An 18,304-nucleotide genomic window follows, 5' to 3' on the forward strand; every position below is an offset into this window, starting at 1 on the left:
ACAGCGACCCATTTATTGTGACGACCCAAACGCACAACATATACATGTTGCAAGCTTTCGAAGCTCCACTGGCTTCTTCATCAGGCAAAAAGTATACAGGAGGGGGAAATACTGGAGAAATAATACATCTTGGTGCCACTTTTAATGGCCACCGGTGGCTCAGTACTAGGGAATTCTGGGAAGTCTAGTTTATTGCAGCACCAGACCTTTTGCAAAACCAACTCACAAGCTAAAAGCTAGTTTTAAAAATCTTACTTTCTTTTTCTTCCACCATCAGTATCTCGGTTCCAAAACACACTGCAGAAATAACCCAGTTTGAGACCGCTTTAACTGCCCTGGTTCATTGTTAGGGAATCCTGGGAACTGTAGTTTATTGGGGCACCAGAGCTCTCTGACAGAGAAGGCTAAATGTCTCACAAACACTATGGTTCCCAGGATTCCTTAGCATTGAGCCAGGGCAGTTAAAGCGGTCTCAAAGAGGATTGTTTCTGCAGTGTATTTTTGGACTTAAATCTCAAAGATCCCTTTGCATGCTGGTTTTCCAGACTAACATGGCTATTATGCCTTTGGAAACAGCAGTTTAGGTTACAGCCAAATATATATATATATATATATATATATATATACACACACACACACAATATATATATATATATATATATATATATGCGCACACCGACACACAGATATACATATAAAACTGGTATTTGTTTGGGAGACTGCCAAGGAATACCAGATCATGCTGTAGGCTGCATTTCAGAGGAAGGAATGCCAAAACCACCTCTTGAGTATCCCTTGCCCAAGAAAACTCTATGAACTCCATGGGGGTGCTTTGATGGTGAGTTCCTGCATGGCAGAATGGGTTGGACTGGATGGCCCTTGTGGTCTTCCAACTGTATGGCTCTATGTATAAATCTCCAGTTTACACACACACACACACACAGACACATATATTGAGGACACTGCAAAGCTGAGTCAGGCTCTTCTTTGCTGCAGTGTCCTATCTCTCTCTCTCTCTCTCTCTCTCTCTATATATATATATATATATATAGTATCTTATATATATATATATATACTGTATTATATATGTATGTATTAAGAGAGAGGGAGAGAGATAGGACACTGCAGCAAAGAAGATCCTGACTCAATTTTGCTTACTTTGGTTGCATTGATCCCTCATTTGGAGAATGAGATCTAAACCGGAACGGAGCTTGTGTTTGTGGCTGGCTTTATAAAACATCTCTTGGCAACCAGCAGCGAGGTCCCTGGGATTAAATGCCTCTTTGGTAGGAAAAGCCTCGTCCTGAAGCTCCGCAGCGCTTCTCAGTGGCCGCTTTGCCAGAGCCCTAAGGGAGCCCAAATGGCTGCCATGCTGAGGTGCTCCATTGCCAGAGAAGGGGGGACCAGTCGCCATTCGTGGCTGTATAAGAGATTAACCAGTGCCTCTGTTTTGTAGGAATATAGAGGCTCGTTTATGTAGATTTGTATGTTAGGGGAGATGGGGCTGGCTCCGCACTGAGGAAATAACCAGGTTTGACACCGCTTTGACTGCCATGGCTCACTGCTATGGAGTTCTGGGAATGGTAGTTGCGTTCCTCCATTGCTTCTGAGGAAGCAGACTGAAATCTAGGAAGCTCATGCTGCCAAATTCTTTCTTTCAGTGAGCCTGCATCCACACTGGAGAAATAACCCGGTTTGGCACCGCTTTTTTAAGCATCCTGGCTCAGAGCTATGAACTTCTGGGAGTTGGAGTTTGTTGTGGGGCCCAGAGCAGAGAAGCAGTTCATATTTACTTTAATTACCAATGATGGGATAGAGACTAAGGAGTCCCCCAGGTTTGAGCCTGGGTAGCACTGGAGTTGATCACAGGGGGGCTAAGTGCCTAAATCCTGTGCAAAAATGGGATTTAAATCCAGGAAAAATCCTGCAAAAGTGGAATCATTTTCACACGGCGTTGCGTATTAATGTGTGTATAAGAAGTGAAAAAATCCTGCAAAAAGCGGGATCGTTTTCACACTCATGAGGGGCAGAAATCAGGAACTTGCGGCTTCAGGGCATTGAGCATTAAACGTGAAAATAAACCACACAGAAAGTGGACAAAATCGGCCATTTTTTACTTTCAGGAAAATCCCAAAAGTAAAAAACAGCCAATTTTGTCCACTTTCTGTGTGGTTTATTTTCGCATTAATGCTCAATGCTCACAGTGTCATGTGAAAATGATCCCGCTTTTGCGGGATTTCTTCACTTTCTGTACACATTAATATGCGATGTCGTGTGAAAATGCTTCTGCTTCTGCGGGATTTCCCTGTTTTAAATCCTGTTTCTGCACGGGAAAAACCCCATGCGATCAACTAGACTCACAGCTCCATCCTTTTCACAATGGAGCCAAGGAGTTTAGGAGGAAAAGCCAGGAAACTGCCTTGTTTGCACCCCCATCCATGGCATTCATCTGCTGCCTGAGTCTAAACTTTTTAATAGGAGGGCTGGCCCTGCACAAATGAGATGGTCTTACAGTCAAGGGCCTAGGAAGAGGTCTTTATGCATTTCTTACATTTGTCACAACTGCTGCTGCATAATTCAGTTACGTTACAGAGTCAAGGGCAAGGGCCAGATGGCTGGTTTTCATGGGCCATCTTGTCCTAGCACTGCGCCTTTTCCATTGCTCTGTGAACTGCTGGACCTTTGCAGTTGCTCCATGGACACCTAGAACTGCTTGAACAGTTAGTTGACTTTGGTTTTTGATTGCTTCTCTTCTTAACATGTTTCATATTTTGCTTGTTGGCCATCCTAAAATAATTTGCTCAAAGTATTGAATAGAAATTAATTAGAGAAAGGGGGCATGTGCCAGTTTTTAATAGACCCTGATTGTGCTTTACTGAAAACAGTGCCATTCTGCATGCCTCATTCAGTTATTTGCTGTGCCTGCAAGAGTCTGTGATATGGAGAATGGATGCATGTGTGTCCATGTTCACATGACTAATGAGTGTGATACTTGTCAAAAACAAAAGATGACCCTACTCTGCCACCATAAACAGATTGCTGGCAGCATCATTGAGCGATAGAGAACATTGTTTTTGACACAGCCTCTCATGCCTAATGACCCAATGTATTTTACAAACTCGTGGAGTAATGACAATTATCTACAGTGTTTGCATAAGGTTGCATACCATAGCAGACCTGAGCAGTTCTCGCAACAGCTAGAGATAACACTGTCTCATGATCATTTTACCTTTGCTCTTTCACTGAGAGTCAGAGCTTTCTCTGTTTCATCTGGCTTTAGTTGAGGACTTTACTTCAACAAACAACATTTAATATTAAATAAAGATGCTGTTTAATTTTAGGTCCCTATTCAATGCAAGGAGTGCAAACAAGATCAGCAAACATCTGGTGCAAAGTGTTCGGTAAGTGTTGAATTTAAATATGTCACAACAACACAGCTAGATGCCCTCAGTCATGTAGTCCAGTCCCTTTGCAGCTGTGACAAGCTTTTCTGGTGAATGATGTCTTTCTTGATTGCTTAGCAGCATCCATTCATAGACCAGAAAAACTAAACCTAAATTATAAGCTGTAAAAAATCTTTAGGAAAATGAATGTGTCAGAGCTATCTCTGTTCTTTCTTTAATATTTGCACATGTCATCTGACAATTTTGTGTACTCGAAATAATTTTGTATGAGCATTTTGGATCAATGAAACTGACTTATTCTTTAGAAATGGTCGTGACCTTTTCTGTCAGGATTAAGATCAGATGAATATGTCTTTCTTTTGTAGAGTGAGATCCATAGAAAACATGCATTCATACAAAGCAAAAGAACAAAAGGGAGCTATTAAGTATTCTGAAAAAAATGTTCATGTTTTCCCCCAATTGTTTTGATAAAGTCCAGCAGCAGCTTTGGTATGACAGCAAAGATGGTGTTATCTACATGTTGGAAGGCTGGAAATATGACCAAAGTTTTTGAATGATATTGTTAAAATGATTGATATTCCAGATACAGAATGTGTGTGCATATGAAAATTAATTTTGTGAGTACAGTGATTCTTTTTATTGATTATTGGAATGTGCATTTCAGAAAATCCATTTGGGGAATAATTATACAGTAATTGCACTCATATAAGGGAATCAATCCTTTTCAAATAATCAGTAGCCCATTATATTAACACAAAATTTGATATAGTAGTGGTTTAGTTGTTGAGGGTGGTGATACTGTTCCATATATTGTAATTTCTATTGGGATTATTTCTAATTTGTGTTTCTAATTTGCTGCTGCTGTTGTTGCTGCTGTTATTGTTGCATGCCTTCAAATCATTTCCGACTTACGGCAACCCTAAGATGAACCTATCACAGGGTTTTATGGGGCTGAGAGTGTGTGACTCACCCAAGGTCTTCTAATGGATTTTCATGGCCAAGTGGTGAATTGAACCCTGATCTCCAGAGTTATAGTCCAATTTTCAAACAACTACACTACGCTGGCTTGTATTTCTAATATTTCTTTAATATCTAGGCCATGTATGGTATCATTATGTTTTGATGCATAATGTCAAAACTGAATACACATACCCACCCATAATGGTGATGTTCCGAAGTATTATTTTCCCATAGAAGTTATTTGCATATATGGGAGAAAATAAAGATAATAGGAGTGTGAAATGGCATAGGTGTTCCCCATGCCAACTGTTTTGGCACTTGGCAACCATGGAAATGTTGGTTTTTATGGGGAAAGGGACAGAATATATTTAATTTCTAAACATTTGTTCACTGATGCTGTACAAAAGAACCCTTTGTTTTTTCTTGACTATGTACTCTTTTCTTCAGTCTTTCTGCTTTTTGTAGATTAGTAATTGAGGAGCTTTTAAGGGGCTGATGTTATTTACATAAATGCACTTTTTAGAAATGCAGAATAATGTTTTAATGCTATAATTTGCTTAATGATGTTTTAGCATTATAACTTTTTGTCTGTTTTTATTTGTGAAGGTACTGAGAAAGACAGAACATAAGTAAAATAAAGTATAAATAAATGAAAACAACTGCTTGAATTAATCAATGAAATTTCAGTCTCGCTGTGAAAAATTCTTAATTAAGGGATTTTTTTGGTCATTTTCCTTTGAGTTCTAGACATGAGCAACCTACAAAATCTCCTGTTCAGCTGAAACAACGTGATCTTCTCACTTTACAAAATTATACAGCTGAGGAAATAAAATATTTGCTTTGGGTGGCATCAGATTTGAAAGAGAGAATCAAACACAAAGGAGAGGTATGTAAGAGTTTGAGGACACAAGACTTATGTGTTTTTAATTATAGATTTGTTGTTGGAAATTAGAGAAATTTATGAAATCTGTCTTTTAGGTCACACATACTTTTGAGAATAATGTCTGATGTGTATTAACATTGTATTACTCTCTTGTAATACAAGAGGATCTTGCTGTTTGGTTTTGAATATGACATTCTTTTTACAATAACATGATCACATACTGCATACTTACCTTCCACACTCCAATAATGTTTTATAGTACTTACAAATAAAATAAATTATTAATATACAGAACAAAAAACTGTGGATTAGAAGGGTCAGACTAGATTATACACATAGCACATTTTTGAGTAGGTAATCCTTGGTGCAATATATCTGTTTATCATAGCATGTGACTTTCTTCACCAACTTATCTTTCATAGAGTATATTTTCTTTTGTGATTGATCACTCAAAGTAAACACTGGCTTAATATGAAGTCTGCTGAGGCAGTATTTCTGAGGAAATACCATTGTCACAGGGAAAACAATCCTTGAGTATTCACATTTCCTTCATGTCTGGTTTTCCTTTTAACCAGTTTCCTGCGTCTTTAGAAACTGGTATCTGATTCTGTCTAACAGCAAACTCAGATGCTGAGAGCTGTGCTGTGTTTCCCTGGCCCTACTCATAGGTGGAATCCCAAATTGGAATTTGATCCAGTGGCCCCAAAGGGTTCCCCACTTCCCATACCCTTCCATTTTCAATGGCAATACCACTCTGTTGATTTGCAACATGTGAAAATACCAAAATAAAACATCCTGATTTGGCATGTTCTGCACTGGGTAGCATAAGAAGCTAGGTTGAAATTTGATTACTGAATAATAAAGAAACAAAGGATACCACATGATATTCCAAGTAAAGTGAAGATGTCTCTGTAAGGTTAGCAGGGCTGTGTCTATGATGGATTTGGGTATTCTGTTAGAGATGAATGATAGCTTTCTGTGTTCTTGAAATGTCTCTCCACCCAGAGCCAGAATAAATGAGGAGGAATAAATTGCAAGAACAGTCTTCTAATACAACATTACTTTAAAAAACAAAAACCTTATATTCTGTATGCCAGAATTCCCATAGAAAAACATTAAGGTGAATGGCTGAATTTCTGCCTTGCTTGTGTCAATATGCACATACTGCCTTCATGCAAGCATAGCTCTTGGTGCATAGGAAGATAAAGGTAAGCTGCATGAGCTCCAACACAGAGAGCAGCAGTAAAGGAAGGGAACAAACCAGTTACTGAGACTGCATCTGCACTGCAGAAATAATGTAGTTTGACACAGTTTTAACTGCCATGGTTCCATGCTATGGAATCATGGGATCTGTAGTTTGTTGTGACATCAGAGTGCTCTGACACAAAAGATATTCCATAGCATTGAGCCATGGAAGTTAAAGCAATGTCAAACTTCATTATTTCGGCAGTGCAGAAGCAGCCTGAATCAAAACTGACAAGTTATTACCTTAGAATTAAACAAATCTTAAGAGCTAAGGGGAGAAACCCAGTGGAACAGTGGAGCTCCCTCAAGTGTCCCCAAAATTGTCTGGGGAGGGGAGTGCTGGGAACTTCCATGAAGCCAGTTTTTCAGTGGTGCACAGAGCTGAAAGGGAGAGAAGAGAGGAAGAAAATTCAGAAGTTCTACCGGTTGAGTATTTGATTTAGCCCTCTGAATTTAAAGAAATCTCTTCAATGCAAAGTACAAAATTCAGATTTACTTTCAGAGATTATTTTTGTTTCAAGTCTCAAGTAATGTCTAAAGGATGGTTAAGGTTCCTAAAAGATATAATAACTATGTATTCAACTGGCTAATGTATGTTCTAGGGAGAAATCATTATTCTAAATGCTATCTTCCTATCCAATAGAAAGACTTGGAAATGATAAGAACCCAATTAATTCCAGAATAGACCTTGAAAGAGCTGAATCCTCTAATTTGCACCCATTTGAGCGTGACACACTGTCAAAAATTACTGTCAGGAGCCTAATAGATTCATAATGTGCAAAAATCATTGTGCTCTATTTTCTTTTCCTTCTTCTTTTTCAGTATTTACCTTTGCTGCAAGGAAAATCCTTAGCAATGATTTTTGAAAAAAGAAGCACAAGGACTAGATTGTCGACAGAGACTGGTGAATACAAGCTTAAAAGTCATGATAGCAAGTACATTTCCCTGTATGGACTGTATAATGTTTCTCTTGGGACTACATTTTAACCCTAGATCAGTAGCATAAAACACCTAACCAAATATTCCATGTTTCTTCCCTCCCTTGCCCCAATTTTTATCATCTAACCTAGTGAGCAGTTCTGGAGAACTCAGAAGCTTGTACATTGTTGTGAAATTATAGGTGGTCTTAATTGACGGTGAATTTTGGATTAAGATTCTAGAGCAGGTCATTAAACAAAGAGTCTGAGAACATTTAGAAGAGAATACCATAATCACAAAAAGTCAACATGGGTTTCTGAGAAACAAGTCATGCCAGACTTATCTGATCTCTTTTATATATATAAAATTGTCAGTTTAGTAGATGAAGGGAACACAGTGGATATTGCATACTTTTGTTTCAGTAAGGTCTTCGATAAAGTTCCCCACGACATTCTTGCAAACAAGCTAGTAAAGCGTGGGTTAGACAATACAACTGTTAGGTGGATTTGTAATTGGTTGACCGGCCAAACCCAAAGGGTGCTTAGCAATGGCTCCTTTTCATCTTAGAAGTAATAATGCCACTCTGTTCTGCTTCGGTCAGGCCTCACTTGGAAGTGAGTGTCCAGAGGAGGGAGAACAAAATGTGTTATGAGGAAAGACTTAGGGAGTTAGGTATGTTTAGCCTGGAGAAGAGACAGTTAAGAAGTGATATAATAGCCCTATTTAAGTATTTTAGGAATGTCACAATGAGGATGAAGCAAGCTTGCTTTTTGCTGCTCCAGAGAATTGGACCTGGAACAGTGGATGGAAGCTACAGGAAAAGAGATTCCACTTAAACATTGGGGAAGAACTTCCTGACAGTAAGAGCTGTTTGACAGGGGAACACACTCCCTCAGGGTGTGGTGGAGTCTCTCTCTTGGGAGGTTTTTAAATAGAGATTGGATGGGAATTTGTCAGGGGTGCTTGGATTGTGAGTTCCTGCATGGCAGGGGGTTGGACTGGATGTCCCTTATGGTCTCTTCCAGCTCTATGAATTTATGACTCTTAAGTTTTATGTCCTATCTAGAGGATGTGACAAACACACTCCTTCAACTTATGGCAGTCCTATGGGGTTTTCCTTTTCTCACTCCGCTGCCAACCAATTTATGTAACGAACCCCCTTTCTTATGTGGCAGGTTCACAGTACGATATAATATAGTAGTGTGGATACAATATATATGGCAGACCAGCCTTTGGATAAAACAAAATATGAACTTTATTTAACAAAAGGTTTGAACAGATATTTTTTGAACTAAATGATATTAAACAACCGTCAGTTCAGGCACGTGTTACTTCTTACTGGTTACTATATTACCACAGTTAAACTTGCTACAGTGTATTTCTATGACCAGCTGTTAAGGACACTGACACTGTCCCTATTGCCTACTTTCCTAAGCTTCAACCCCACAGTATTGCCTCTCAGGCTTACTATAATCCTTATTTAATTAGACTCCCTAACTGGTTAAAAGTCCCTCTCTCTAGACTATAACCAAGTTCCCCTCTGGAACAGACTCTTCCCCTAACTCTCTCCGGAACTCAACTCCTGCTTCAACCCTCAGGATTCTAAAAATCCCACTTCATCTCTCAACCTTCTAAACCCAACCGACTCTCTCAACCTTCTAAACCCAACCGACTCTCTCAACCTTCTAAACCCAACCGACTCTCTCAACCTTCTAAACCCAACCGACTCTCTCAACCTTCTAAACCCAACCGACTCTCTCAACCTTCTAAACCCAACCGACTCTCGCAACCTTCTAAACCCAACCGACTCTCGCAACCTTCTAAACCCAACCGACTCTCTCAACCTTCTAAACCCAACCGACTCTCTCAACCTTCTAAACCCAACCGACTCTCTCAACCTTCTAAACCCAACCGACTCTCTCAACCTTCTAAACCCAACCGACTCTCGCAACCTTCTAAACCCAACCGACTCTCGCAACCTTCTAAACCCAACCGACTCTCGCAACCTTCTAAACCCAACCGACTCTCGCAACCTTCTAAACCCAACCGACTCTCGCAACCTTCTAAACCCAACCGACTCTCGCAACCTTCTAAACCCAACCGACTCTCGCAACCTTCTAAACCCAACCGACTCTCGCAACCTTCTAAACCCAACCGACTCTCGCAACCTTCTAAACCCAACCGACTCTCGCAACCTTCTAAACCCAACCGACTCTCGCAACCTTCTAAACCCAACCGACTCTCGCAACCTTCTAAACCCAACCGGCTCTCTCAACCTTCTAAACCCAACCGGCTCTCTCAACCTTCTAAACCCAACCGGCTCTCGCAACCTTCTAAACCCAACCGACTCTCGCAACCTTCTAAACCCAACCGACTCTCGCAACCTTCTAAACCCAACCGACTCTCGCAACCTTCTAAACCCAACCGACTCTCGCAACCTTCTAAACCCAACCGACTCTCGCAACCTTCTAAACCCAACCGACTCTCGCAACCTTCTAAACCCAACCGACTCTCGCAACCTTCTAAACCCAACCGACTCTCGCAACCTTCTAAACCCAACCGACTCTCGCAACCTTCCAAACCCAACCGACTCTCGCAACCTTCCAAACCCAACCGACTCTCGCAACCTTCCAAACCCAACCGACTCTCGCAACCTTCCAAACCCAACCGACTCTCGCAACCTTCCAAACCCAACCGACTCTCGCAACCTTCCAAACCCAACCGACTCTCGCAACCTTCCAAACCCAACCGACTCTCGCAACCTTCCAAACCCAACCGACTCTCGCAACCTTCCAAACCCAACCGACTCTCGCAACCTTCCAAACCCAACCGACTCTCGCAACCTTCTAAACCCAACCGACTCTCGCAACCTTCTAAACCCAACCGACTCTCGCAACCTTCTAAACCCAACCGACTCTCGCAACCTTCTAAACCCAACCGACTCTCGCAACCTTCTAAACCCAACCGACTCTCGCAACCTTCTAAACCCAACTGACTCTCGCAACCTTCTAAACCCAACCGACTCTCGCAACCTTCTAAACCCAACCGACTCTCGCAACCTTCTAAACCCAACCGACTCTCGCAACCTTCTAAACCCAACCGACTCTCGCAACCTTCTAAACCCAACCGACTCTCGCAACATTCTAAACCCAACCGACTCTCGCAACATTCTAAACCCAACTGCCAAACGGAACCTTCAAATTCCCAAGCCAGCACCTGATTGGCTTAGGGCCTCTGGCTTCTGATTGGCTGGTTTGTAGTCAGCACGTTACAGAGGAGTGGACTGCAGTTCATGAAAACCCATGTCACATAATCTCATTTCCAATGTGCCATAGGATTCCTAGCCTTTAGTAATCAATTACAATATTTTTGATTACTGAAACAGTATTAGTCAACTGAGTGTGTTTATTGAGTTACCTAAAGAATATAAAGAAAACAAAAAATAATGACCACAGAAGAAGTATATAAATTCAATCTAGACAGTGAGGAAATTGAAATAGTCAAAAAAATCCCCATACTTAGAATCAAACATTGACCAGAGTAGAGACTACACTCAAGAAATAAGAAGAAGACTAGGAATGGGTAGGACAGGTATGGAAGAACTAGAAAGACCCTGAAGTGCAAAGATATACAACAGAACACTAAAGTCAGAATCATCCAGGCAATAGTATTCCCCATCGCCATGTACAGATGTAAGAGCTGAATATGAAGGAAGAAGAGAGAAAGAATATCAGCACATTCAAGATGTGGTGCTGGAGAAGAGTTCTTAGGATACCATGGACAGCCAAAAAGTAACAGATGCATCCTTGAACACATAAACCAGAACTCTCCTTGGAAGCAAAGATGATTATATTGAGGCTGTCATACTTTAGCAACCCAATGAAAAAGCATGGATCACTAGAAAAACAATAATGCTAGGAAAGGTAGATGATAGAAGAAGGAGAAGACCGCAAGCAAGATGGATGGACTCAATCATGGGGTCACAGGTATGGGTTTGCAGGGACTGAGCAGAGCAGTGGAGGATAGGGAGTCTTGGAAGTGTCTCATTCACAGAGTTGCCATGAGTCAGGGTTGGCTTGAGGACAGTTAACAAGAACAAAAGGGATTCAGTGTGAGGTCGAAGGTTTTCATGGCTGGCATCCATATTTTTTGTGGGTTTTCTGGCTGCAGCTGTGTTCTGGAAAAATTTATTCCTGATGTTTCGCCTGCATGTTTGTCTTACCATATATCATGGGAGTCACAGACAGAATAGGGAAACTGATGAGGGAACACAACCTCCAAATGATTTACAGACCGACCAAGAAAATCCAGCATATGCTGTGCTCAGCGAAGGACAGGAGAGACCCTCTCATGGCCACAGGAGCCTACTGCATACTGTGCAGCTGTGGGTAGGTCTACGTAGGGACCACCAAGTGCAATGTTCAGACACAAATCAAAAGAACACGAGAGAGACTGCAGGCTGGGTCAGCCAGAAAAGTCTGCAGTAGCAGAACATGTTATAAACCAACCTGAAAAACCCACAAAAACCTAAAAGGGATTCAGTTTGTTCTGGTCTAGAATCCTGGAGATGCATTGAATTCCCATGATACCAGGCAGCATGGGTATTGAGGTTATGCTTCAGAGAAGGATTCTAGTATGAGTTCAAGAACTGTCCTCTATTATATGCAGTCACCCAAAAAAAGAGGTACAGGAGTATGGGCAAAGTTTATAGAATTGTCCAATGACCATGAAAGCCTTTTGGAGCACTGGTTTACATGATATTCATCTCTTACTTTCTATGCAGTCTCATTATCAGAAACACCTCAGGAATGTTTTATTACTGAGCAGAGAGGATCACTGTAGCTAGATCAGTTGTTAAATGTTATGGCCATAAACAATCTCCTGCTTCCTAAACTGCTTTACAAGCTTTTATGACATTGCACATGGCAAGGGCTGTAATGCCATCTGTTGGTGAGAATTAAGCAGTTCTTTAAAAATTTCTTAGATCCAAAACACACTGCAGAAATAATCCAGTTTGAGACTGCTTTATGCTAGGGAATTCTGGGAACTGAAGTTTTGTGAGACATTTAGCCTTCTCTGTCAGAGAGCTCTGGTGACACAATAAGCTGCAATTCCCAAGATTCCCTAATACTGAGCCAAGACAGTAAAAGCGGTCTCAAACTGGATTATTTCTACAATGTGTTTTGGACCTCAGTCTGCATGGAAGAATAGTATCATACTACATTGTTATAGCACTATTATTCCACTTTACCAGCTATGGCTGCTTACTGTGGAATTCTGGGGTTTGGAGTTTATGGAGGGGATTTAGAATTCTCAGCCTAAGAGTTCTTAGGCCTCATTAAACTACAAAACTCAGAATTCAACAGGAGTCAGCCATAGCAGATACTGGAATAATAGCTCTCTAATAGTGTAGTGTGATATTAGCTAAAAAGATTTTTGGCAAGTTACAGTCTCTCAGCCTCAGAGATAAGCAAAGGCAAACTCCTTCTGAATAAATATTGCCAACAACATTTTATTTATTTATTTATTTATTTATTTATATCCCGCTCTTTTCCCAGGACTAGGACTCAGAGCGGCTTCACAGCAATTAAAAAACAAACAAACAAACAAAAGTACAATTAAAACATTTTTAAAATAAATAGATAAATGACATGCATTAAACAGAATGATTAAACTAGTCCAACATTCCTGCCTGTTCTTATAGTGATTCCTTAAATGCCTGTTTGAACAGGTAGGTCTGCACCTGCCGTCGGAAAGCCATCAAGGAGGGAGCCGTTCTTATCTCCCTGGGCAGGGAGTTCCAGAGTCTAGGGGCAGCCACTGAGAAGGCCCTCTCTCATGTCCCCACCAATAAAACCCTGTGATAGGTTCATACTAGTGTTGCCATAAACTGGAAACAACTTGCACATTGCAACAGTGTGAGGAAGCTTTTCCAGACAAGACTACTTTGATCATGTACTGTAATAATTTGGTGTGAAGAGCCAGTGCGGTATATTGGTTTGAGTGTTGGACTAGGTATCCAGGAGACCAGGTTTCAAATCCTCATTCAGCCAGAAACCCATTGGGTGGCCTTAGGGAAGTCACACCCCCTCAGCCTGTGGAAGGCAATGGTAAACCTCCTCTGAATAATAAATCCTGCCCAGAAAATCCTATGATTTCAACATTTTGCAGGTGAAAACTGGGACATGTCTAGCCAAGCAACATCAGAGTGCAGTCAAGATAGTAAAAATGATCGAAGAAGAATAAACTAGAAGAGGCTGCAGCAATTTGCTTTAGGTACCAGATCCCATTAGATCTTGGAAGTTAAGCAGGGTCAGCCCTGCTTAGTACTTACATGGGAGCCAGCCAACGAATACCAAGTGCTGCAGGCTATATTCAGAGAAAGGTGGTTTGCAAAGCCACTTCTTTAGTAATCCTTGCCAAAGAAAACCCTATGAAATTCATGGGGTTGCCATAAGGTGGCTGGAAACTTGACAGTACATACACACACACTGGAAAGAGCAAGATTTCCACCCTTCTTTTTTCCTCCCTGCTGAGTTGAGTGCAAACTACTTTTGCATTTTAAACTCAGTGTGCAGCAATTGAAATAAGGTGAGCACAAAGGGGGAAGGTGGGGGGGGGGGAGAGAAAAAACTGGGAATTTTAAATGCAGCTTAAAAAGTCAGACAACAAAGGCTTAATCAGGACATTTCCTGCCAAATTGGGACAGTTGGAGGGTATGTGATGGAGACCATATAATTCAGAGTTGCCTTGAAGGCACATAACAACAGCAAATAGTGTTGCGTAGCTTTTCCCCCTTCCACCCAATAGCTGGCACAGAGAGGGTTGAACCAGATCTAGACGATGTCATACAGATACCAGGAGAGCTTTAACCCTTTGCATATATCTGTACTCTCAATCTGGTTTCTATCTTTGTGCCTTCTGCTTGCATGGGGAAGGGTTTTCATTTGCTTTCAGTCAAGCCAGCAGTGTGAGACTTGTTGTCTTCCCCATCCTCCCCACTCACTTTCTGTCTTGGCAGATGCCAAGTGGAATGGCTCTTAATAGCTGTCCATGCAGAAAGAAGAGGAGCCAGAGGGTGATACCAGGGTACTGTGATGATGAGATCATGACATTCATGTAGAGAAAACTTTAAATGTGATAGCATAGTTTGTTAATATTTTTAATATAGACAAGGAATAGATATAGATTCTCTCTCTTTTTAAAAAGAAATACTAGAAGTGCTTTGATAGTATTGAAATTTTATTTGAAAGAAGGCATTACACCAACATTTGTCCCAGGCCATAGGTTTGTTGTATGTCAAGAAGAAAATGCATCAAGTAAGACAATCCCCACAACTATATCTATATGCTAGAAAAACTTGATGAGTTACAATTTCTATTTGTAATGGGATTGTAAATTACTATCCACAACAATTTGAAGTACTTAAGCCCGGTACAGACTGCCCAAAAAAGGTGGTCTGCCGGCACCTTTTTTTGCTGCATTTTGCTGCACCAACCCTGCAGCTTCCTCACACAGCAAAAAGAACCCGCAAAAAGCAGGTTCTTTTTGCAGCGCCATAATGATGCTGCAGTGCACCAGTGGTGCACTCACAATGTCATTATGACGTCACAATGTGCGGACGCTAAGTGTTCGTCGCGTCACGTGCTAGGGTTGAGGCACGTGTGGGCAGAGCGCCCTCGGCCAACCCCTAGCACATGACGAGGGCGCCCCATAGTTTGCACATTTTAAGGATTATATCTCTTTTAGGATTTGCTGTCCTTGGAGGTCATCCATGTTTCCTCACACTACAAGATATTCACCTGGGCATTAATGAGAGCATCACTGACACTGCACGGTTTGTAGCATACCCTGTGTCTGTTCCATTTTATTTGTCTATTTCTATGGTGAAAACAGTAAAACTGCCTGAACGTTTCAACTTTCCAAGTTTAGGGTGTGATAAAATGTGCATAATTAGAATTGTTAGTCTCCCACAACAACCTATTCATTGTGTGTATGTTTAATAGATAGACTGAGATCTGAGAAAACCCAATTGTATGTTCATGGTTCAAGCTCTCTGTGCACAATAGTGATTGTAGGCAAACAGAACATCACTAACACGTATGACATTCAGAGCTGTTATTCAAAATGGCACCATGTCTAGCATATGAGGGGAAGGCAGCAGGGATTGTTGAATTCGTGTTGGAATCAGTGGTTAGTCCATTTAATGTACACCTGACAAAGAATGGGGCAGTTACACTCTAGGTCAGTGATGGCAAACCTTTTAGAGACCGAGTGCACAAACTCAAAGGTGTTCCCGCACCAGTTGTCACCCAGTGCCAAGGGGGGGCAGGCCTTCCAGGGGGTGGAACATTAGGGGATGGGACTTTTACCCTCTGAGCGCAGGACTTCCAGGGACAGGACTTCCCCAGAGAAAGATGAAGGCTTCGGCAGTGGGAAGAGGAGGAACAGGTATGCACCTGTTCCTCCTCTTCTCCCCACCCTCTCGGGCCATCAGCTGCCTCCTCGGAGATAACTGAAGGCCCAGGATGCACAGGAAGAGGAGGAACAGGAGCCTGCCTGTTCCTTCTCTTCCCTGCTCCCCGCATGCCCTCGTGTGTCATCTCTGACAAACATGCTATAGGTTCACCACCACAGCTCTAGGTGGAGAAAAGCAATGTAGGATTTCCATTCCTCTGGCCCCACATGGGTCAGAAGATGTCAGAGGTATGGCCATACCCTTGATGTTTCAGAGCCATTGCTACAGCACCAACTGGACCCAGCTTTGCCCTTTCCTTCCGTTTCCACATGTATAGGAAGAGAGTGGGAGCAGATCTATGACCACTCAGCCAGCATTGTGGGAAGTAGATGAGTACTCAGTTGGCTCTCTAGGCTGTCTGAATGCTTTTACTCCTTCTTTACATTCCACACATGGAGGGAATTAGGAAAGGGTGCAAAGCTAGACACTGACCCAAGCAACACCTCCACTTGGGTCAATGTAACTTTGATAACATTGTAGTTTCTTCCATAAGAAAGAACACAGGGCAGGCAAAACTCACTACTCTTATCTCCAGTGGAAACATAGATTTTAACAATAGAGATTCCCATTGTGCTTTTCTTGTCTTCCCAATTGGAAAACGGGGATAGGGGAGTCTCCACAGTAGCCTCTATCTTCTGATCAGAAATAATGGATCAGAGAGGGGTACCTCTTGCACTCTTCAGAGGCTAGATTGACACCACACACTGCTCATATTAGGTTCACCCCCTTTTTCCTTTCAGAGTCTGGATACAGATACTTGTGGAAAACATAACTGGGGGAGGGAGGAAGGAACATGCACACTCCTGCTCCTTCTTTATCCCGCCATCCTCTGCCTTAAACTGGCTCTGAGAACCAGTTAAAGGCACGGGGGGGGGGGGGGGACGACAAGCATGCGCCTGCTCCTTCTGCTCCCTGCCCTCCTCTGCCTTTAACTGGCTTTTGGAAACCAGTTAATAGCGGGGGGGGGGGGGGGGGAGAGGAAGAACAGACACGTACCTGCTCTTCCTCTTCCCTCTTCCTTTGTCCTCCCGTCCCTTTAACTGCCTCCCTAGAGACAGTTAAAGGGACAGGAGATTGAGGAAAGAGGAGGAGTCAGCACGCATGCTGGCAGAGAGAGCTCCGCATGCCAGAGATGTCACACGTGCCATAGGTTCGCCACCATGGAGATAGGTGATGTAAAATTTAGCAAAGTGGAAAGGAGAGCACCTTTGTAGCTTTAGGACTAGATGTCCGTATTAGGAGAAGAAGCCAAAAGATCTTTGGATAAAATTCTATGGTGGCGAATTTAGTCTGACACAATTTCTGGGCAACAACTGACATTATGGTGAATCAGTATCCAAAACAGTTGTTAGCAGACCTTTTGCCACAGATTTTACATTTGTATTTGAAATCTGTTCTCCATTTTGATACCATAACGTATTAATGAGGGTGTCTATTTCTGTTGATTATTTTTAAAACAGCATGTATAAGAAACCAAAAAGAAGGCAACATAAGCAGTGCCATGCTAGAGCACACCCAAAGCCTAAGCAGTCTAGTTGTGTTTTCACACAGTGACCAACTAGATGGCTAGAAAAAGTCCTAAAGGAGAATGTGAACACAATAGCACCCACTTATTTATGGTCTTCAGTGACTGATTTTACACATATGCTGTCTAAGGCATACATTAAAAAGTATGAATGACAGAGAAACGAGGCATGGTGATTTTCTGCTTCACATATTCTGGATTGTACATCATCATCATCGTTGCTTTATTATACTTATTTATATCTCATTTTTTCTCCCAGTCTCAGACTGAAGGCAGTTTACAAATGTTAGAACAGATACAGATTAAAAAATTACATCATACCAAAGTACATTGTACAGATTCCCAATAAAATTAAATGCAATTAAAAACAAACCATTTTGTTTGTTGAATGAGTCTGTTTAGTTTATTTATGCATGATTGGTACATTTTTTGGTGGAGAATTTAAACTTCTGCAGGCAATGCAAATTACCCAGTAGCAGGGGGGAAAGATGAATTGTTGTATTACTTTTGGTGATATATTTAATAGGCTTTGTATTTATTTTGCTTTCTGTAGGGTATTGTCAACCATGACAGATGCAATCCTGGCACGAGTATATAAACAGACTGATCTAGAGGTGTTGGCACAGGAGGCCACAATCCCTGTAATAAACGGATTATCAGATTCTGGCCATCCTATCCAGATTTTGGCTGATTACCTTACACTTCAGGTAATGTTCTGTTCCCTGATTTACAATTTAGCTTTGAGCAAACTGCAATTTTAAAATTCAGACATAAATTCTAACTGTTTGAGATATAGTATTCCCCAGAAATATACAGATTAGCACAGGAATTCAGAATGTGAGTAGTGAGCT

At 41.6% G+C, this 18,304-nt stretch overlaps 1 protein-coding gene across 3 annotated transcripts in view; it reads left to right on the forward strand.

Moving 5' to 3' along the window:
* Positions 1–1,205: 1,205 nt before the first annotated feature.
* The window catches only part of LOC149319498 (ornithine transcarbamylase, mitochondrial-like), a 36,895-nt gene continuing 19,796 nt past the window's right edge, over positions 1,206–18,304 (forward strand). For 2 of the 3 annotated variants that reach the window (XR_016280206.1, XM_089511833.1), the window contains exons 1-6: positions 1,206–1,377; positions 3,342–3,401; positions 5,106–5,250; positions 7,315–7,396; positions 15,160–15,247; positions 18,007–18,160. Coding sequence is in view for 2 of the 3 variants with exons in the window: in XM_089511833.1 (XP_089367959.1) it covers positions 1,361–1,377; positions 3,342–3,401; positions 5,106–5,250; positions 7,315–7,396; positions 15,160–15,247; positions 18,007–18,160 (546 nt within the window). In the remaining variant the exon portion in view is untranslated. The remainder of the gene's footprint in view (positions 1,378–3,341; positions 3,402–5,105; positions 5,251–7,314; positions 7,397–15,159; positions 15,248–18,006; positions 18,161–18,304) is intronic. The other variant, XM_089511834.1, reaches the window with a different exon arrangement.

This window comes from Sceloporus occidentalis, unplaced genomic scaffold (genome assembly GCF_023333645.1).
Source record: "Sceloporus occidentalis isolate IW3139 unplaced genomic scaffold, rSceOcc1.0.p SCAF_2, whole genome shotgun sequence".
NCBI lineage: Eukaryota > Metazoa > Chordata > Lepidosauria > Squamata > Phrynosomatidae > Sceloporus > Sceloporus occidentalis.